At 48.9% G+C, this 22,761-nt stretch overlaps 2 protein-coding genes across 2 annotated transcripts in view; both read right to left on the reverse strand.

Annotated features, from left to right (window-relative positions):
- LOC119975466 (membrane-spanning 4-domains subfamily A member 8-like) overlaps window positions 1–20,816 on the reverse strand; it is a 252,233-nt gene extending 231,417 nt beyond the window's left edge. Inside the window, exon 1 of the mRNA XM_038815156.1 lies at window positions 20,723–20,816. The gene's annotated coding sequence lies outside the window, so the exon portion shown is untranslated. The remainder of the gene's footprint in view (window positions 1–20,722) is intronic.
- LOC119975465 (membrane-spanning 4-domains subfamily A member 4A-like) overlaps window positions 1–21,267 on the reverse strand; it is a 33,472-nt gene extending 12,205 nt beyond the window's left edge. Inside the window, exons 1-3 of the mRNA XM_038815155.1 lie at window positions 21,053–21,267; window positions 13,539–13,748; window positions 6,611–6,739 (exon numbers count right to left, since the gene is read on the reverse strand). Of these exons, the coding sequence (XP_038671083.1) occupies window positions 6,611–6,739; window positions 13,539–13,733 (324 nt within the window). The 5' untranslated portion in view covers window positions 13,734–13,748; window positions 21,053–21,267. The remainder of the gene's footprint in view (window positions 1–6,610; window positions 6,740–13,538; window positions 13,749–21,052) is intronic.
- Between the last annotated feature and the right edge of the window lie 1,494 nt (window positions 21,268–22,761).

Raw genomic sequence — 22,761 nt, forward strand, 5'->3', positions numbered from 1 at the left:
AAGAAATGGCTGAAGCCACTGAATGCAAATAGGCTTTGACTACAGCACTGCTGAAGATTTCTACTCCACAACTAGGTGCCCACCCCCCATAAACTGTTCCAATACAGCGACAACATCGGCAACTCCCTGAACAATGCAAAACATTCCCATGCGTGTCCTGCCCCAAAAGGGAGAATAAATCCAACCTGGAAATTTACTCCACCATCATTCTATTTAACTAAAAAAGAAACGACAAGTATCAAAATTAAGTAAATGCCATCTAACGGTGCAAACATGACTGGCAGGTCAGGGGCTGGATTCTCCTTTTTTGGGACTAAGTCCCCACACCGTTGTGAAAACTGGTCTTTTATGCAAGGACACTGGCGTCAAAAGGCCACAGATTCACCGTCTTGCTGGGGGCTAGCAGTCTGCTATCGTGGAGCTCACAGCTCCAGCTGCCTATACCCCCCCCCCCCACCCCACACTTCCGGGTCAGAGGCCGCACATGAGCTCGGCAGCGCCCTCCAGCAGCCGTGCCGTGCTGCATGGCGGACTCAGCCCGCGGACCTGGACCGGCAAACTAGTGCCCCGCATCGGCCGCTCGCGCTCCCCGGACCACCCTCACACGTAGCTCCCAGTCCCGAATGAAGCCCTCCCCTGCCCTCCGATCGGCCCTCCCCCGACTGTGGCGGCCCCGGACTGAGTCCGAATCCACCACACGAGGATCCCGGACGATGGTACCATGTGAGGTCCTCGGGAATTTGGCCGGTCGAGGATGGAGAATAGCGAGGTGGGCCTCAGGCAATGGCCTGAGGAGGTGGATACTCGGCGCGGCGTACCCGTGGAGTACACCAATTTCTGGAGGGCGGAGAATCGAAGAACCGGCGCCGCTCCCGATTTTGTGTGCTAAAACGGATTCTCCGCCCCGTCGCCGAACGCGATTTCGCCGTCGGGGTGTGGAGAATCCAGCCCCAGATGTTTGGTCAGAATATAAAGAGAATGACTGGAGGGTAAATCAGAAGAATGAAATTAGAGTGTGGGAGGAAGCTAGCTTGAAATATGAAGATGGATAATAAGAGCTTCTTCAGGGATTTGAAAAGGAAGAGAGTAAGTAAATTGACTGCTAATCCTCCAGAGGGGAGTTAATTGTGCATAATAAAGGAAGTGGCCGATCAAATGAGCAGATATTTTCTTTCTGCCATTACTGCAGAAGAAAACATTTCAGTAATAGCTCTGAATCAGGAGGTGGAAGCAAGAGTGGAAATTGGTGAAATTACAATCGCTAGTGAAGTGGTACTGAGCAAACTGCTGAAGCTGCAGTTGACAACTCTCTGGGTCCTAATAGACTTCATCCTAGGGCCGTAAAAGAGGTGCAAATGATGTAGCATTGCATTGGGGTTAATTTTCCAAAATTCGCTAGATTCTGGAACTGTTCAATCATACTGGCAAGTAGCAAACACAATCCTTCCACTCAACAGGGGGTGGGGAGCAGAAACCAGAAAACTATCGGCCAGTTAGCTTGTCGTGGGGAAGGTGCTAGAATTGAACGTTAAAGAGGTTCTAGCTCAGTGTAATTGAAATGAAATGAAATGAAAATCGTTTATTGTCACGAGTAGGCTTCAAATGAAGTTACTGTGAAAAGCCCCTAGTCGCCATATTCCGGCGCCTGTTCGGGAAAGCTGTTACGGGAACTGAACCGTGCTGCTGGCCTGCCTTGGTCTGCTTTTAAGCCAACAATTTAGCCGTGTGCTAAACCAGCCCCTGCTGACGTCAGCCCCGCACGTGCGCGGGGGGGTGGGGGGGGTCACCTCCGCGTCGGCCATCGCGGAGGCTGATGCCTGACGCGAAAGGAAAAGAGTGCCCCCACTGCACAGGCCCGCCCGGTGGACCCCGATCGCGGGCCAGGCCACCGTGGGGACACCCCCCGGAGCCAGATCGCCCCACGCCCCCCCACAGGACCCCGGAGCCCGCCCGCGCCGCCTGGTCCCGCCGGTAAGGGAGGTGGTTTGATTAACGCCGGTTGGACCGGCAGGACTTCAGCCCATCACGGGCCGGAGAATCGCCGGGGGGGTGGGGGGGGGGGGGGGGGGGGGGGTGGGGGGGGGGGGGGGGGGGGGGGGGCGACAGGCACAGCGCGATTCCTGCCCCTGCTGATTATCCGTTGCCAGAGAATTTGGCCGCCGGCGGGGGCGGGATTCACGCCGGCCCCTGGCGATTCTCCGACCCGGCGGGGATCGGAGAATTGGAGAATCCAGCCCATGGTCTATGTGTAACCAATTATTGGAGTTCTCTGATGTTGTAACATTCACTGTGGATAAAGGGAAGTCAGTACTTGAATTTCCAGAAGGGTTCTGTTAAGGTCTTTTTTACAGGATGAGGGCATTGCTGCAAGGCTAAAATTTATTGTCCCTCCCTAATTACCCTTGAGATGGCGATGGCAAAATGCCTTCATGAACTGCTGCAGTCCCTGTACTGTTAGGGAGGGAGGTCCAGGATTTTGCCCCAATGACAATGAAGGAACGGCGATATATTTGCAAGTCAGGGTGGTGAGTAACTTGGAGGGGAACCTCCAGGTGGTGGGGTTCCCATGTATCTGCTGCCCTTGTCCTTCTAGATGATAGCAGTTGTGGGTTTGGGAGGTGCTGCCTAAGGAGCATTGATGAGTTTCTCCAGTGCCTCTTATAGATGGTACACGTGGCTGCCACTGTGCGTCTATCATATCATAGAATTTACAGTACAGAAGGGGGCCATTCGGCCCATCGAATCTGCACTGGCCCTTGGAAAGAGCGCCCCATTTAAGCCCACTCTTCCCAACCTATTGCCGTAACCCCACCTAATATTTTTGGATAATAAAGGCAATTTAGCATGGCCAATCCACCCAACCGGCACATCTTTGGACTGTGGGAGGAAACTGGAGCACCCAGAGGAAACCCATACGGTTGTTGAAGGAGCGAATATCTGTGGAAGGGGTGCCAATCAAGTGGGCTGCTTTGTCCTGGATGGTGTCGAGCTTCTTGTGTGTTGTTGGAGCCGCACTCATCCAGGCAAGTGGAGAGTATTCCATTACACTCCTGACTTGTGCCTTGTAGACGATGGACAGGCTTTGGAGAGTCAGGAGGGCAGTTACTCGCTGCATGAGTCCTCTGACTTGCTCTTGTAGCCACAGTATTTATATGGCTAGTCCAATTCAGTTACTGGTCAATAGTAACCCCCATGATGTTAATAGTGGGGGATTCAGTGATGGTAATGCTGTTGAATGTCATGGGGCTATGGTTAGATTCTCTCTTGTTGGAGATGGTCGTTGCCTGGCACTTATGTTACACGCATGTTACTTGCCACTTGTCAGCCCAAATCCAGATATATCAAGGTCTTGCTGCATTTGGACATGGGTTCTTCAGTATCTGAGAGAAGTTGCGAATAGTGCTAAACATTGTGCAGTCATCAGCAAACATCCTTACTTCTTACCATTTGATGGATAAGGCGTCACATGAAAGATTATTGCAGAAAATAAAAGCTTATGGTAGGGGGTAATGCATTGGTAGCAAAATAGCTGGCTGGCAGCAAACGGAGAGTATTAATGTTTCTTTTTCTTATCGGCAAGGTGTGGTGATTGGAGTCCCACAGTGGCCATTGCTGGAGCCTCAAAGTTTTACAATTTACATCAATGACTTAGGCTGCAGGGGCATGGTAGCCAAGTTTACAGATAACACAAAAACAAATAGGAAAGTATGTTGTGAAGAGGACATAAGGGAACTGCAGACAGATGTTGATGGGCTGAGTGAGTGGGCAAAACTCTGGCAGACGGAGTGTTATGTGGGAAAGTGGAAAGTTGTTCACTTTAGCAAGAAGAATGAAAAAGCGGAAGTGTTACTTTAACGGAGAATGACTGTAAGATTCTGAGGTGCGGAGGGATCTAATTGTTCTTATGCCTGAGTCACAAGAAGTTAGAATGTAGGTACAGAAAGTAATTCAGAAGGCTGATGGAACGCTATCGTTTATTACAAGAGGAATGAACATAAAAATAAGGATGTTATGCTTATGTATACAGGACACCGGTGAGATCACAGGTTGAATTCTGCCGCCTCCCAGCCACGTGTTTCTCAGCAGCGAGAGTCGAGCGCTGTTTGCAGGTGGCGGGTTTCTCTGCTCCTGCCGATTTTCCCATTGAAGCCACCTCACTCCACCGGAAAACCCACGGGCAGGGGGTGCACCGCCGATGGGACCAGAGAATCCAGCTGCCAGCAAACGGCTCACACGTTGAACACTATGCTGGTCTGCTTATTTCAGGAAGGATGGAAATGGGTTGGAGGTGGGTCAGAGGATTGATACCTGGAATGGGCAGGTTGTCTTATAAGGAAAGGTTGGACAGGCTAGGTTTGTTTTCAATGGAGTTTAGAAGAGTGAGGGGCGACTTGATTGAAGTATACAAGATCCTGAACGGTATTGACAAGGTAGACGTGGAAATGATGTTTTCTCTTGTGGGTAAGTCAAAACCTAGAGGGCATTGTTTTAAAATTAGGAGTCACATGTCAAGGACCAAAATCAGGGGTGAAAAATTCTTTCAGAGGGTTGTGTGATTTTGGAACTCTGTCTTAGAAGGCAAGGGAGGTTGGGTGGGGGGTGGGCGGGGGGGGGGGGGGGGGGGGGGGGGGGGGGGGGAGCAGCGGGGTCATTGAATAATTTTTTGGGGTGGAGTTAGATTCTTGCTCGGCATGGAATCAAAGATTATCAGGGGCAGATGGGAATCTGGGACTCGAAACTCAAATCGATCATCCATGAACCTATTGAATGAGGGAGCAGTCTCGGGGGACAGAATGATTGGACCTGTTCCTGTTTTGAATGTACTCTGAATTATTAACAAAGTGATGGAAGTGTGAATTGACAGTGCAGTCCCACAGCTCTTACTCAGCAAAAACCCGCTGAGTTTGGATTCAGCCAGGGTCAGTCCACTTCAGATCTCATTACAGTCTTGGGCCAAACAGAGGCAAAAGAGCGGAATCTTTAAGGTGAGGTGAGAGGCACTGTCCTGTCATCAAACATGCATTTTACTGAGTACAGCATTAACATTCTGCAGACATTGAAGTCAGTGGAAATCAGGGGAAACCTCTCCAATGGTTGAAGTCATACCTAGCACAATGGAAGATGACTGTGTTTGATGGTAGTTAGGGGCAGCACGGTAGCATTGTGGATAGCACAATCGCTTCACAGCTCCAGGGTCCCAGGTTCGATTCCAGCTTGGGTCACTGTCTGTGCGGAGTCTGCACATCCTCCCCGTGTGTGCGTGGGTTTCCTCTGGGTGCTCCGGTTTCCTCCCACAGCCCAAAGATGTGCAAGCTAGGTGGATTGGACATGATAAATTGCCCTTAGTGTCCAAAATTGCCCTTAGTGTTGGGTGGGGTTACTGGGTTATGGGGATAGGGTGGAAGTGCTAACCTTGGGTAGGGTGCTCTTTCCAGGAGCCGGTACAGACTCGATGGGCTGAATGGCCTCCTTCTGCACTGTAAATTCTATGAAATTCTATGATCATCTCAGCCCCAGGACATTGCTGCCGGAGTTCTTCAGGGTAGTATCCTAGACCCAACCATCTTCAGCTGCTTCCTCGACAATCTTGATTCCAACAGAAGATCAGAACTGGGGATGTTGACTAATAAATGTACCAATACCATTCACATCCACTCAGAAACCAAAACGGTCTAAGCCCACATTCAGTCAGATTGGACAATGTTCTTGTTTGGGTTGATAAGTGACAAGTAACAATTGTACCACTTAAGTGATCATCTCCAACAAGAGAGAATCTAACTATTTGCCCATGAAATTCAATCGCATTACTAACACAGAATGCCCCACCATCAACACCAGGTTTTAATACTGACCACAGATTACCTGGACTATCCGTCTGAATAGTATGATTGCAAGAGCCAGTCAGAGGCTGGGAGGTCTGTGTGAAGTAACTCACCCCCGACTCCCCAAAGCCTATCCACTGTCTACAAGGGACACGTCAGGATTTCAATGGAATATTCTCTCCACATGCCTGGATTAATGTAGTTCCAACAATCCTTGACACCATCCAGGTCAAAGCAGCCCACTTGACTAACATGCCATCCACCACCATGAACTTTCAACCCCTCCACCACAGGCACACAGTGGCAGTGTGTGTACCATCTACAAGATGCACCGCAGTAACTCGCCAAGTCTTCTTCGAGAGGACCTTCCAATCCTCTTCCCTCTGCCAAGAATAATGGCCAGGCAGCAGCTGCAAGTCCTCCTTAAAGTCACACATTATCTTTAGCTGCAGCAATATTGTTTTCCTTCATATTCATTGGGTCATAATCCTATAGCACCCTTCCTGACAGCACTGTGAATAGCAGCATTCAAGAAGGTGATTCATTTAGGACATTTAGGGATGTGCAAGAAACGCTGACATTGCAGCAATAATCTCATTTTGTGCTCCAATTAAAATTTAAAAGGGATCGATGAATTTCTTTGTTTCTTTACCGCAGGGCATTGCGAACAGTAAGAAAAGCACATGTATGCTCCCAAATTACCAATGCATGATTACCCAATGAATTGCAGTTATAGCTACAAGGAAGTTCTACAGTTTTACATTCTTGTATTCATCAGTCATACGTACAAAAGCACCAGTCCACCAGGGTGTCCCAATTACTACTGAAAAGTTGTTGGTGTAATATTCACTTTGCACCATCCTGATTTGTACAATTCCAATGATTATGGCGATCTGACCCGTCACAATCTGTGTTATCTGCAAGAATCAGAAAACTGTTAAATTGAAAAAAAATAACCTTTTGTCCATAATTTTAACTTGTTTGTGGCATTGTGAAATTGACACTGCAGATCAGCAACCCCTTCCATACATTGATTTCTACTCTGTGCAGTTTCTCCAATTAACTCGCCACTTGGAATTCGAAATGGTAATTTTTAGGATTTATTGCAGAAAATGAAAAACAAAAAAGAATAATTCACAGAATCCACTCTTCTTCCTAGTTAAAGTAATGATTAAATGTCAATACTGTAGCACAATCACAAATAACTTTATGATATGTGGGTTAAACTCATCTTTTGAAGGAAGGATGAATATTATTCCACTGATGAAAGAAGTTTGCGTTGTCGGACACGTGGACCTCCAGTATCCTGCGAGTGCAAAACAATTGCCGGAGTTTTTCTATCATGGCGCTGGAAGTCACGGCGGACGTTCAATGTATGTCCATCCATTTAGAATGCTCATCGACCAAAATCAAAATCATTAACCCTAAATGACCCAGTGAGTTCCGCGTGTACACATACCCAAGGCCTTCCTCACTATTCCCATGGGCCTGTGAGGAGCGTCTGATTCTCCTGACATGACAGGTACTATTTCACCAAAGTTTCAATGTTGGAATCAAATCTGGGCCACCAAATATAGCTTCTTGTGAGTATCTTGGAGACTCTCAGGGTGACTACTGTGGAGCTCCTTCAAGATCAGGCGCTGGCCAGGGCAATGGACAAACACTTGGACTTCCCACAGGATGATGCCAGCTTCCACGCTGAATTCTTGGCGTTTAGATAGGAAGGACCAGTTCCGCTGTAAGCTGCCCTTGGATTCCTCCACTTAGGATCAGGTGCGTGGCATGTTTCTGGGTCCATATCTGGCTCTGCCTGGAGGACAAGGCTGGCTGTCCATCGCACGTTAGTACCAGTGGCCATGTGGGGTCACAGTGCACCAAGATGTTGGACAACAGTCTCTGTTGTTTCACTTTTGTGACTGCTTCGTCCAGTGACGTCTGCCACGACCACTTCTGGTTTTTCTTTCGCAATGTGTGTAGGGGTGGCAGTAAGGTGACCAGGTTGGGAATAAATTTATCATAACAATTACTGAGGCCAAGGAATGACTTAAATTCCATCTGCGGTGTTGATGGTGACTAACCTCCTGGATACCATGTCATGTGAGAGTACCTTTAAGAAATGAATGTTTAAGCAATGTACCTTTAAGAAATGGAGCTGATCATATTATTTAAGTGATGTCAGAGGGTGGGGGGAGCTGAGCTCACTTCTGTTTTTGGTTTCAGTTTGAGGAGAAAGCTGGGAGTGTCTGTGTGTTTTGCTGAGAGCTGCAGGAACACAGAGCTGGTCTGTTGACGTCTGCAAATCCAAAGACTATAAATATATTGAATGTAACCTCATGTCTGTTTTTGAAGGTTTGAAGTCTTTTGGATATTTAAAGGAACAGTTTGAAGGATTATTTAGTGTTGTAGTCTTTTGGAGTTATCTTTGAAGTAACGGGTGTTAAGATATTCAATGTTTGTTTTTAAAAGGTTCAATTGAGTTCATAGAATAAACATTGTTTTGCTTTAAAAACCATTTGTCCATAATTGCTGTATCACACCTGGAGAGTACGTCGTGTGCTTCCCACGCCACAATCTATTAAAAGTTGCAGGTCGGTTGAACTCCATGAAACACTTTAGGGTTCTGTAAACCTGGACCCATAATTGGGGGCTTGAGGGGGATAAAAGTCTATCTATTGGATTGGCTGAATGAACTTACAGACAGTGAGGGGTGAGCATATTGTGGTTGCTTTTCAAGTGTGGTATTTTAGTTTAAATGGGGAGTGTGTTGTGGACAATGGCTCTTTCAGAGGCTCAGAAGTTTTGGGGGGTGGAGACGGTCACACGCAGTACCTTACGGACGGAGACTAAAAGCAGACTGTTAGATTTGGCAAAAACATTGCAGTTAACATTACCTGACAAAATGTGAAAAGATGAGGTAATTATGGCGGTGGTTAAGCATTTAAAGTTGCCTGAGATACAGTTTGATTCATTGGAAATGGCAAATATTCAGTTGCAAATTAAACAAATGGAACATGAGAAAGAATTAAAGCAGCTTGAATACGAAAGAGAGAGAGGAAAAAGAAAGAGAGAGAGAGGAAAAGAAAAGGAGAGAGAAGAAATTAGAAAAGAAAGAATAGCCCTAGCGGAACAAAAAGAAAAAGAAAGGGGGATACAGATCAGGGAAAAAGGTGAAGAGAGAGTTTGAACTTCAGAAAATGGCCATGAAACATGACAGTCAGTTAAAATTGGCAGATGTAAAGGGAAACGTACAGTTGGATGGTAGTGATGAGGATAGTGAGAAAGAGCGTCAAAGTCGAAGGCTTGGTGGGAATCTATTTAAATATGTCCAAGCATTGCCAAGGTTTGACGAGAAGGAAGTGGAAGCCTTTTTCATTTCATTTGAGAAGGTAGCTAAACAAATGAAATGGCCACAGGACATGTGGGTATTACTGTTTCAAACAAAGCTGGTAGGTAGGGCCAGTGAAGTGTTTGCATCATTACCAGAGGAGGTATCTGGAACATATGAGGAGGTGAAAAAATCCATCTTAGGTGCATATGAGCTAGTGCCTGAAGCCGCAGACAAAGGTTTAGGAATTTAAGGAAAGAATTTGGTCAAACATACATGGAGTTTGAAAGGCTCAGAGTATTTTTGATAGTTGGATAAGGGCTTTGAAAATAGACCAAACGTATGAAGCTCTCAGAGAAATTATAATTTTGGAGAAGTTTAAAAATTCAATTCCTGATGTAGTGGGAACTCATGTCGGAAGATTAAAACTGCCAGATTAGCAGCAGAAATGGCAGATGATTATGAATTAGTTTATAAATCAAAGCTTGGTTTCCGACATCAGTTTCAACCTTTGAAGGATAGAAACTGGGGACATGAGAAATACTCAAGTGGTAAAAGGTAAAGGTGATCTGATGGGAGATAATAAGGAGAGTGTACCTCAGATTAAAAAAGAGATCCAGGAGGGTGGAAAAGAGATGAAAAGTTTCAAATGTTTTCACGTAATAAACTAGGCCATGTAAAGTCACAGTGTTGGTGGTTGAAGAAAAGCACTGGGAAGGCTGAGGTGGTAAAACAGGATAAGACAGTGGGGTTTGTTAAAGTGGTAAAGGAAAGCCCAAGTGAAGCAAAGGAGGGGCAAAAGATTGTACAGCCTGGTTAAGAGGTGATTGATAAGAAGGTGCCAGATCGCTTTAAATAATTTACTTGTGTGGGTAAAGTTTACGCATGTGTATCAGGAGGAGCAGGTAAAGAAGTCACAATTTTAAGAGATACGGGAGCTAGACAATCTTTAATGGTAAAAGATGAGGAGTTATGTAGTTTGGGAAGAATGTTGCCAGAAAAGGTGGTAATATGTGGAATTCAGGGTGAGAGGAGTAGTGTTCCACTATATAAGGTAAGGTTGGAAAGTCCAGTGAAGAGTGGTGCATAGGTAGTAAGAGTAATAGAGAAACTATCTCGTCCAGGAATACAGTTTATCTTAAGTAATGATATAGCTGGATGCAGGTGGGAATGATGCCTACTGTGGTTGATAAGCCAGTAGAAAATCGGGCAACTGAAGTGTTCAAGGACGAATATCCTGGGATTTTTCTGGATTGCGTGGAAATAAAGTTGCAAAGTCACAGGTTAAGACAAGAGGAGAAATCAAAGAGTGAAGATGAAGTTGAAGTGCAATTATCAGAAATGATTTTTGATCAGATGGTTGAAAAAGAACAAGAACAGGTGGAGGATGAGGTGGATATTTTTAGTTCAGCAAAATTGGCAGAGTTACAACAAAAAGATATAGAAATAAAACGGATGTATCAGAAAACATACACAGAAGAGGAATCTGAGTGTATACCAGAGTGTTATTACCTTAAAAGTGATGTCTTGATGAGAAAATGGAGACCTTTACATATGCAGGCGAAGGAGAAGTGGGCAGAAGTTCATCAAGTAGTATTGCCGGTAGGATATAGAAAGGAGGTGTTGCAAGTGGCACATGAGGTACCAGTGGAGGTCATTTGGGAATAAGGAAAACTAAAGATAAAAATCGAGAAACATTTTTATTGGCCTGGACTACATAAAGATGTAGTTAAATTTTGTCAATCATGTTACACATGTCAAGTGATAGGGAAACCTCAAGCAGTGATAAAGCCAGCGCCCTTAATACCCATTCCAGCATTTGAGGAACCTTTTAAAAGGGTCTTAATTGATTGTGTAGGACCGCTTCCTAAAACAAAAAATGGGAATCAATATCTTTTGACTATAATGGATGCATCTACTAGGTTTCCAGAGGCCATTCCAGGATGCAATATTACAGCTAAAAATATTGTGGAGGAGTTACTTAAATTCTTTACTAGATATGGACTACCCACAGAAATACAATCGGATCAAGGATCAAATTTTATCTCAAAGTTATTCAAAGAAGTTATGGATGGCTTAGGAATAAAACAATTTAAATCAACTGCGTACCATTCAGAAACGCAGGGAGCGTTAGAAAGGTGGCATCAGACATTAAAGACAATGTTGAGGGCTTATTGTCAAGATTATCCAGAGGATTGGGATAAAGGAATTCCATTCGTACTGTTTGCAATTAGGGATGCACCTAATGAGTCAACCAAATTTAGTCCTTTTGAACTGATTTTTGGTCATAAGGTAAGAGGATCACTTAAATTGATTAAAGAAAATTGGTGGGTGAGAAATCAGAATTACGTGTCAAATTTTAGGGAACGATTAAATAGAGCAGGTAAATTGGCTAGACAACATTTGAAAGTTGCACAAAATGTGATGAAACGGGTAGCGGACAAGAAATCCAAAGTTCGTAGTTTTGTCAGTGGGGATAAAGTTTGAGTGTTGTTACCAGTGGTAGGTGAGCCTTTAAAAGCTAGGTTTTGTGGACCATATCAGATTGAAAGGAAATTAAGTGAGGTCAATTATGTGGTAAAAACACCAGATAGAAGGAAGACTCATGAGTGTGTCATGTGAATATGCTTAAAAGGTACTTTGAAAGGGAAGGAGAGAAAAATGAAGTTTTAATGATTCTAATTCAAATTGACGAACCAAATCCAGAACTGACCTGAAAGAGTTATTGATATCACATGGGCACGTTTGTGGAGATAAATTGGGAAGTACTAAAATGCTATACATGATGTAGATGTGGGAAACGCTGTTCCAATCAAACAACATCCATATAGACTTAACCCTTTAAGATTGGCACAGGTTAACAAAGAGATTGAGAGTATGCTTAAAAATGGCATAATTGAAGTGGGTTGCAGCCAATGGAGCTCACCCATAGTGATGGTACCTGAACCAGATGGTGCCCAACGGTTGTGTTTGGACTATAGGACGGTGAATGCAGTTACAAGAACGGACTCTTATCCTATCCCACATTTGAAGGATTGCATTGAGAAAGTGGGACAATCCGCTTTTATTTCCAAACTGGACATTCCTTCCCTGAAGGACATTGAGGTGGATGATGTAGTTCAACTACATTCCTTCGTCCAATTTGAGCTGGTGGATTTGAAAGGCCCAGGCCTGAGGTGGCTTAGGTTTCCGGCCTGGGTAGTACTGACGATTCTAGCAGCCTTGCCTTGGGCGTATCCTTCAGCCGTAGGTGCAGCAATCTCATGACTGGTCCCCGAAGTCTCCTGGGAAAGCTTCTCCAACAGCTTGGCGGTTCACGGTCATTGGCCCATCTCCTTGCCTGCTGTGGCTGAGTAGTGAACAAATGACTAGTGGGGTGGCACGGGAGCACAGTGGTTAGCTTTGCTGCCTCACAGAACCACGGAACCAGATTTGATTCCAACCTTGGGCGACTGTGTGGAGTTTGCACGTTCTCCCAGTGTTTCTGCGTGGGTTTCCTCCGGGTGCTCTGGTTTCCTCCCACAGTCCAAAGGTGTACAGGTTAGGTGGATTAGCTGAAAGATTGCTCTGAGGTGCGATTACGGGGATAGGGCGGGGGATTGGGCCTACGTTAGGGTGATCTTTCAGAAGGTCAGTGCAGACTCGAAGCACTGAATGGCCTCTTCTGCACTGTGGGTATTCTATGACTAAACAGAGTTGATGCAGGAAGATTATTCCCAATAGTGGGATGTGTCCAGAACCAGGGGTCACAGTCTGAAGATACGGGAGACCATTTAGGACAGAGATGAAGAGAACCTTCGTCACCCAGAGAGTGGTTGGCCTGTGGAATTAGTTACCACAGGAAGTAGTTGAGACCAAAACATTGTATGTTTTAAAGAAGCAGTTATATATACCACTTAGGACGAAGGGGTCTAAGGATATGGGGGAAAGCGGGATTAGACTATTGAGTTGGATGATCAGCCATGATCATAATGAATGGCGGAGCATGCTTGAAGGGCCGAATGGCCCCATGCTCCTATTTTCTGTGTTTCTTTGTCAGATAAGGATGACAGATTTCCTTCCCTAAAGGACATCGGTGAACCAACTGTTTATTTATGACAATCCAATATATTGATGGTTATTGTCATTGATTCCAGGTATATCTTTTGGATTTTGTTTCCCCATTGACCACAACGGGATTTAATTCCTGGATTCCAGATCTTCAGTCTTTCCACATCATCATCACATTCCGTGACCCTTCCCCATTGGGTAATCTCCTGCAGTTCAGTCAAACGCAAAGCAATACAATCCACAACAATGCCATTTTATGTCGCACATTGCACCTTTGATTTTCTCATCGGGGCTCGGCTAAAATATAACCAATATTTCCCACATTTGAGAAATGCACTTACACCCAGGGCTTTGAGTTTTCCTTTGCGCATCTCCTGTACACCAGAATTATTCTGATCGAACATTGCAGCTATGGATTGGTGGAGAGGACCATTTTCCAAGTGTTGGACCAACTGTGGGCCGCTGGGCTGTGGCTGGGCCGGTGGGAGTTGGTTTGGTACAAAGACATTTCCATCATTCTTCACCATGTCAGCCATTTCCACCTCAACTGTCTGAAATATATAGTAGAGTAAATCAGTCTTTTCCGATTTGTAAACCAATCTTCAGATCTATATCTCAACTTGTTAACTACTACACAATCCTGAATTAAATACAGGGCGGGATTCCCCAACCACCCGCCGGGTCGGAGAATCGCCGAGGGTCGGCGTGAATCCGGCCCCCGCCAGCTGCCTAATTCTCCGGCCCCCCAAAAATCCCTTCGACGTGAATCCCGCCGCCTGCCTCGGGAGAATGGCGAGGACCGCCGTGCGCAATGGGCCCCAGGGCCGCCCGAATTCTCCGGTCCGTGATGGGCCGAGCGGCCACCCATTTTAGGCCCGTCCCGCCATCGTAATTAAGGTAGGTACTTACCGGCGGGACCCGGCTCCGTGGGCGGCCTCCGGGGTTCTCGGGGGGTGCGGGGGGATCTGGCCCCGGGGGGCGCCCCCATGGTGGCCTGGCCCGCAATTGAAGCCCACCGATCCGTGGGCTGGCCTGTGCCGTGGGGGCACTCTATTCGCGGACTGTTACAGTGTCCGACGTGGAGCTGAACACCCTGCGCATGCGCTGGGATGACGCCAGCACACGCTGACGCTCCCGCGTGTGCACCAACTCGCGCCAGCCGGCGGAGGCCCTTCCGCGCTGGTTGGCGGGGCGCAAACCACTCCGCCGCTGGCCTAGCCCCTGAAGGTGCAGAGGATTTCGCACCTTCGGGAAGGCCCGACGCCGGAGTGGTTCACGCCACTCCTTCGTGCCGGAGTTTCCCGCCCCGCCAGTTCGCGGAGAATCCTGCCCACAGTTTCCTAGAAACACAAATATTTCTATTTGTTTTGGAGTAATGAGGTCCAGGAAAATTATTCTATTAATCTCAGGATTTCAGGAGTGGCAGACACAGTTACGAGGTGAGTGTCCACAGAAAATAAATGTAAGCATTTTTTTCCCCAGTATGAGCATCGTAGAACATGGATGAGGTTACCAATGGGGTGGTGGGTGGAACATGGAATATTCAGAGATATTGCTGATGAGTGCGACCTATCAAAACACTTTGCCTTGCACTCATGTGGACAGCTATGTAATTTAAACCAATATTAAAGACAACGACAATTTATACTGCATGAGGAGAGAGTGTTGATGGTTTGCTGGATGAACTCTGATTGGTAGAAGCATTGGGATGGAGAATGTAGAGAGGACTCCACTCTTAACTGCCAGGAATTGGTTTAAAATCAAAGCCGCTTTTAAATAGTGAAACATTACTGCACCAAATGCTTTTTTTTAATGATAATCAACAATGGTATGATCATCATTAGACTTTTAATTCCATTGTTTTATTGATTTGATGGTGGATTTGAACTCAAGTCCCCAAAGCATCCCTCTGGGTACCTGGATAACTTATCCTGTGCCAATACCACACCACCATCGCCTCCACACTATCTGGATAGAACCTGGATAGAGTTGTGCCGCTGGATGGTGGGCCATCCATCATGCAGTATAAATTGTTGCTGTCTTTATTGGCCGGGGGAAGGAGCAGGGGTGGGAGGGGCGCCTGGGCTGGGGTATCCAGGTATGGATCACCGGTCAAACCTGCCGTTAGGCTGTGCACTCCACTGACTGCCCATCGTGACCCGTAAATGGGCAAAATGCCACCGGCCATATGGGTGCAAAGTCAGGCCACCACCCCCCTAGGAACCCTCAGACCCCAGGAGAACTATCAATGTGGCGGGCGTGATCCAGTGCAGCCAGTGGCCCACCGGGTGCCTGGCACTCCTGAATGCACCCAGCCAAGGCACTGAAATGAAATGAAAATGAAAATCGCTTATTGTCACGAGTAGGCTTCAATGAAGTTACTGTGAAAAGCCCCTAGTCGCCACATTCCGGTGCCTGTTCAGGGAGGCTGGTATGGGAATTGAACCGTGCTGCTGGCCTGCCTTGGTCTGCTTTAAAAGCCAGCAATTTAGCCCAGTGTGCTAAACCTGCCCCACTGCAGGAGGAGCAGGAGAAGAGTGGAGCGCACTCCGAACAGCTTTTGCATGCACTATAGCCTTTGCCACCCACCCTGGCACACTGGCCCCACTGGTGGCACTATCAGCTAACCCACCCCGCAGGACCATTGGATACCACCAAACCCTGCCTGCCCACTGCGCCCATCTATCCAGGTGCGAAGAACCCATGTGTCGCAAAGCGGGCCCACGGCACACCGCAGCTACGGTCCCAATGGGTGCTCCCCTCCCTCGGCCAGCCCAATCCGTGGGCCTTGTCTGCATGCAGGCCACCAAACAGGGTGCCGGTCTGTGACAAACAGTGGCTCCACCCCACAACTAGGTGCCACCCAAGGATGACACCCACAGCAGACCCCGCAGATAGGTGCATGGGTAGCGGCAGCCACCTGTACCCCTGCCTTCAGGGATGACAATGAAAATGAAAATCGATTATCACAAGTAGGCTTCAAATGAAGTTACTGTGAAAAGCCTCTAGTTACCACATTCCGGCGCCTGTTCGGGAAGGCTGTTACGGGAATTGAACCCGCGCTGCTGGCCTGCCTAAGTCGTCTTTCAAAGCCAGCGATTTACCCCAGTGTGCTAAACCAGCCCCTCAATGTGTTGGGTAGAGGAGTTAGAGCCCCCCCCCCCCCTCCCCCCACCCGGTGCCGGGCACTGATGGGGCCAATGGGGTGGTACAGAGGGCAGGGTTTTGGGGAAGGAGTGGGTGGGTTGTCAACATAACCCATTGACCCTGGATGAGTACGGGGGGGGGATCCAGCCCCAGACCCACCCGATCGCGGACAATGGCTTTCTGAGTTTAGCCAGGAATGTTTGGCATCTGCCTGACCATCGCAGACCTTGCGGACACGATGAAGCTGCACTCGCGGGAGCTGCTTGAGAAGACGCTGCAGAACAGGAGCCTGCCCCGGAGGATTGGGAGGCAGCCGGTGACTATGGAGAGCCGTCCATCCAACAGGCCGAGGGGGAGGGGGGTGAAGGAGGCGTCACATCAGGCCTCGTTTGTACCGGCAGCGCCTGCCCTTCAAGGACCCGCCAACGACTGCGGCTGAGCAGGGAGACCATGCAATACCTGTGCCTGATGATAGCGCACCTGGAACCAGGGGGGGGGGTGGGGGAGGACACCCATTCCCAGTGTCTGTTAAGGTGACAGTTGCCCTGAAAACTTTTACTATAAGTTCCTCCCTGGCCCGAAGGAGCGAGCTGTTTTGATCTCACAGACATCTGTTCACAGGTGCACCCAAGCTGTCACGGATGCCCTATATACCCGGGCGGAACAATACACAACCTCAGTCTGGACCCAGCCCACCAGGGATTCACCGCCAACACAGGCAAGCCTCAGTTCCAGGGGGTGATAGATGGGGCACACGTCTTCTCCGAGCACTGCGTATGAGGGGGTGCCCTTCATCAATAGTAAGGGCTTCCACTCCCTCAACGTGCAGTTGGTGTGTGCATGTCTGCGCCCGATACCCAGGCAGCGTGCATGCGCTTTTGTCCTGGCGCACTCGATGGTGCCCTACACCTTCGAGGCAGCCTCGCGGACGAGGGATCAGTTCGTGGGCGACAGGGGTTACCCATTGCAGTTGTGGCTGGTGACCTATGCGGAGGCCCCAGACCGATGTGGAGAACGGCTACAATGACGGCCACGGCATAACCACGGCATCAGCATCCTCAAGATATGGTTCAGGTGCCTGGATCGCTCTGGTATAGCCCCAGGAGGGTCTCCTATATCGTGGTGGCCTGCTGCATCCTCCACAACATTGCCAGCAGAGGGGCAAGATGCTGGTGGAGGAAAGGGAGCGCCAGGCCTCCTCCGGCGAGGAACATGCGGAGGACGGTCAGGATGGTCAGGACGTGGGACGCGGGCAGGCAGAGGAGGCCGCATGATGTTTGCACCGAGCTGTCGAGCATGGGACCACCTGATCGCCTCCAGTTTCGCCAACTAGGGCTTGGCCACCAGGAGTTCAACCATCCCGTCCAACCCCCACATACCCATCCCTGCACCTCCACTCATCCCCCCCATCCAGCACCTCCACCCCACTCTGAGCTTCCCACCAGCTGCACCATAGGGTATTGGCCCTGGGTTGGCAGTATTAGGGGGTGGTCCATGGGGCGGAGGATGATGATGACCCCCGAGTGCGATGAGCTCTGGAGGTCCATATAGTTTGACAGATTCCGACTCCCGCCCCAATGTCACATTCCATTGTCCGGTGATCCCAGCATGGGGTGCTGGCCTTTCCCATCACACTGCCCCCCACCCCCCATGTGGCCCCCATCAGGCGGACTGGTAGGCAGTGCTGGGTGAGGATGGCCAATCCCCCAGGTCAGCAACCCCCCCCCCCCCCCTCCACGCCCCCCCTGCCACGCCCCCCCCCTCCCCCTCCCCCCCGACGGCAACCACCATGAGGCAGGAACAAAGAGGGCCTCTCGGCCCGGCTAGAAGCCTCTCTCTCTCGCGTCTGGGTGAGTGAGGGGAAAAAAAAAGAACTTCCCCTTTTTCAAAAAAACAACTTTGAAAAGAAAACTTTTAAAGAGAAAGACATTTTTTTCACTTTATTTTAAAAAGAAACAAATTCTCTTGAAAAGAATTTTATTAAAAATAAGTGGTAAGGGAGAGAAGGGAGGGGAAAAGAAAAAGGAGGAAAAAGGGGGGTGAAGAAAGGGGAAAAAAAGGGAGGGGGGAAAAAGGGGTAAATAAATGCCAGAAGGGAGTCAAAGCAGAGGGAGAAGGGGCACCAAAGGCAGACGGGGCAATGTGGGAGCCCTGTTCAGACAAGCTAATCCGCGCACGAAGCGGCGGAATGGAAGATTCGCCGCAACAAAAAGAACTGGGCAGACAGCAGCATTTTCCCCCTGGTCCATGGGGGAGCTGGAACCGGAAGGCAGCCTTTGCCGAGGTGCTGTGGGAACATTGGCAGGTAAACAAAGCAGAGACTAGGGCAGACGTACAGGCCGCAGTGCAGGCAGCAATGGCCAAGGCCCTGGCGGAGGTGCAGCCCCATGTTTCTCTTTCCCTCCGATTATCAGATCAAAAGCCCCCTCGTTCCACCATCCCCCGTGGACCTAATCTCCAAAAGAGAAAGAAAAAAAAAACAAAGATCCCCACCGGTCGTTCAGGGAGAACGACAAGGCCGCAAATTTAACAAACACAACCCACAATATTACATTATTCAATGCAATTACCTAAGCCTAACTTTTACAGTCAGAAAAAAAAGCTGTCCAGCAACCCTCCTCAAACACAAAAGGCCTCGGTCGGCTCCAGCGAGTCGAAGTCATGGTCCTTTGAATCCAACGTGACTCTCAGCTTCGCTGGAAACACCACTCGAACCGCACAGCACCGCCTTCGCCCTATTAAAGGCTGCCCTCCGCTTCGCCAGTTCAGTATATGTGCACCATATATCCATCCCAGCCGATACTCCAACACTTCTTGGCCCACTCGAGGACTCTCTCCTTCCTCTGGTAGGTATGAGACCGCACGGTCACCACACGTGGCGGCTCGTTCAGCCTCGGCTTCTGACGCAAGGCCCCGTGCACCCTGTCCAACCCCGGCAGAGCGAAGACCTCGCATCTGCCCACCAGCCGAGAGGACATTCCCGAGAAATACTCGGTCGGCCTCGAGCCCTCCACTCCCTCCGGGGAGCCCACCACTCTGAGGTTCATCAGCCTCGACCTGTTCTCCATGTCACTCACTTTGGCTTTTAAGCTCTTGTTTCTGTCTGCCATAAGCAGCATTTCAGCTTCTAATGAGACCAGCTGAACCTCGTGATTCGACAAGGCCTCCTCCATGCCCTACTACGCCTCGCACCGCTCCCTCTCGGCCTTGCCCGTTTTCCAAGCTGCTCCCGTATCGGGCCCAGCGCCTCCTTGACAGTGGCTTTAAATGATTCTTTTAGATCCTCGCCTTGTTGCTCCAATTGGCCATCCAAACTTCCCCAACTCCCCAGGGATTCCTTTCCACCAATCTTCTTTGACACAAATTTCGACAACCCCCAACAACCTTACCCGACCGCCACACCAGACAACTGGGTTCGAAGCCAAACTTTCCCAACCAAGATGGGGGGAAAAAGGACCAAAAAACCGGGACCTTAGCACCAGCCACCTTGTGTGCGACCTGCTTTCACACATGGTCACCAGAAGTCCCAGCGCTGTGATTCTTAATTCTATTTCTTGTTGCTAAATCACAGAACGGTTAGAGCTCAGGAGGAGGCCATTCGGGCAGCCGCGTCTTGTGCTGTCTCTCTGCAGTCACTCTGCCTTTTCCCCAGGGGGCTTAACATTTTTTTCTTTTCAGACGCTGATGTAATTCCCTTTCCCAGTTATCCAGGACGGACCCTCAGTGATGAAGAGAAACCTCCAAGAGATGAGGGGACCCCCCCCCCCCAACCACCCCACCCCACCCCCCCCCCCAACCACCCAACCACCCCACCCCCCCCCCCCCCAACCACCCCACCCCACCCCCCCCCCAACCACCCAACCACCCCACCCCCCCCCCCCCCAACCACCCCACCAGGGGCGGCACATGGCACAGTAGTTAGCATTGGTGCCTCACAGCACTGAGGACCCTGGTCTGATCACGGCCCTGGGTCACTATCCGTGTGGAGTTTGCACATTCTCCCCATGTCTGCGTGGGTCTCACCCCCACAACCCAAAAGATGTGCAGGTTAGGTGGATTGGCCACGCTAAATTGCCCCTTAATTGGAAAAAAAAATAATTGTGTACTCTAAATTTATTTTTTAAAAAGAGATGAGGGAGACCCTCAATGAGCAGCAAGAGTTGGAAATATACCTTCATTCTATCTTATTCTGGGAAGAGTCACACACTCACATTGATGTCAGTGCTTCTCACCAAATCGAAGTGTGGTGACAACCCCCGAATGTTATTGTAGTATCAGCTGTTACTATGAAGGATAAATCCCTCAATCTCCCCCCGCGGCAATGATTGTTTTTCAGCCTCAGTTTTACATCTTCACACCAGCAATTTGTTATACTTACTTGGGAATATGTGGGATGAACGGCACAGGAACAGATCCTGCTCCCAACCTCCCACAGTTCAGTGGGATTGAGCAAGAGAGAGAGTTCAGCACTGGAATGCTCACATGTACAATCGCTCAGTCCAATACTCAGCAACTGGTTTGAATCACACATTAACAGGAATGTGACCTACATTTGATTTGTCCTCAGAGATTTGGCTGAGCAAAATAAAGATGCAGAAAACAAAGACGCGTTTTTAAGCTTGTTCAGAGAACCGAGTTGAACCTTGCATTTGATCAAAACAATTCTAATAATATCTAGGATTGTGACACTTTGTAAAACTGAACAAACCTTTGCTTCCTGAGTCGATGGGGACTTTCTGCCACACTTTCAAACAGGCGATAGCGACTCGCTCTCTCGTTTCTCTGCAGTTGAACAACTGCAAGATCCAGCCAGGTTTCCAGAGCAACAGTTTTAATGCTCCGTGTTATTCTGCAACCAGTGATTCACTTGGCAGAATGCACAGGGTCAGCAGTGGGAGGAGAGTTTTGATGGGAAGTAGTTTGGCAACGTTAGACACCAGCTGATATACTGCACCGGAAGCTTCAAAAGATTGGCTATTGTCTATGTTTATTTTTTCAACCAATGAGATATGTGACACTGATCCACATCCTGTACTTTCCCTCCTAACTCACAGCCTGGCCAGCTCCAACAGTCCTGTGTATAAGTCTACGTTACTGTAACTGCTCTTGTCGTTCATAAAGCTTTCAATTTTTAAGATCTAGAAAGTGTTAGTGGAATTCTGTGCTGCTGTGGTCAGTAGGTTCCTTGTCATTTTCAGAATAAAATTCAAAGGATTATTGTCGGTCAGCCAAGTTTTCCTCTGGGACTTCGCGTGATGACATCTGCTGTGGTCATAAGAATATATATTGTAAATAGCTGAGACCCCAGCTCCGATCCCTCTGGCACTTGTCACATCTTATCAACTGGAAAATGTCCAATTTCTTTCCCCTCTCTGGTTCCTGTTAGTGAGCTAAACATCTATCCATGCTCATATATTACCCCCTACACTTGTGGGGCGAAATTCTCCCCACGCAGGGTCGGAGAATCGCCCGGGAGCGCCGATATTCCCGCTCCCGCCATGTTCAAAATTCTCCCACCTGCCATAAAACGGCGTTCTTCAAATCCCGCCGCCCGCCTCGGAGAACGGCTGGCGCCGGCAGGATGCCATTGTTTTTTTAGGTTTAATTATTCTCCGGCCCAGATGGGCCGAAGTCCCGCCGACGTGGCCATCGGTCACGTCGGCGAAAATCAAAGTTGGATTTATAACGGCGTCAACCATTGATGATGGTTGACGCCGTTCAGTTACCTACATCGAGTGCCCGGGGGGGGTTGTGAAGAGAGAGTGAAATCACTTACATCGCGTGCCGGGGGGGTAGGGGTAGTGGTAGGGGGGTAGGTGGGTATGGGTAGGGGTAGGGGGGTAGGGGGGGGTTGTTGGGGGTGGGGGGGGTGTTGGGAAGAGAGAGAGATAAATCACTTACATCGAGTGCCTGGGGGTTGGGGGGGGGGGGGGGGGGGTTTGTGAAGAGAGAGAGTGAAATCACTTACATCAAGTGCCGGGGGGGTGGGGGTGGGGGTGGGTGGGGGGGGGGGGTTGTTGGGGGTGGGGGTTAGGAAGAGAGAGAGATAAATCACTTACCTCGAGTACCGGTGGGTTGGGGGGGAGGGTTTGTGAAGAGAGAGAGTGAAATCACTTACATCGCATGCCGGGTAGGGGTGGGTGGTCGGGGTCGGGGCAGGGGTGGGTGGTCGGGGTAGGGGTAGGGGTGGGTGGTCGGGGTAGGGGTAGGGGTGGTTGGGGTGGGGGGATAGGGGTTGGTTGGGGGTGGGGGGGTATGGGTGGGGGGTGGTGGGGGGGGGAACCTCAAGGTTCTGCAAGATGGCATAATTAAGTTCAAACATTTGGAGTAATAAATAATGAGGATCACCAAGAGTGCAGCAAATTTTTTTCTCTTTCTCTCTCAGATAGGCACGCAGCACAATATTCTCGCCATTTA

The sequence above is a fragment of the Scyliorhinus canicula genome, chromosome 13, assembly GCF_902713615.1.
Source record: "Scyliorhinus canicula chromosome 13, sScyCan1.1, whole genome shotgun sequence".
NCBI classification, from domain to species: Eukaryota; Metazoa; Chordata; class Chondrichthyes; order Carcharhiniformes; family Scyliorhinidae; genus Scyliorhinus; species Scyliorhinus canicula.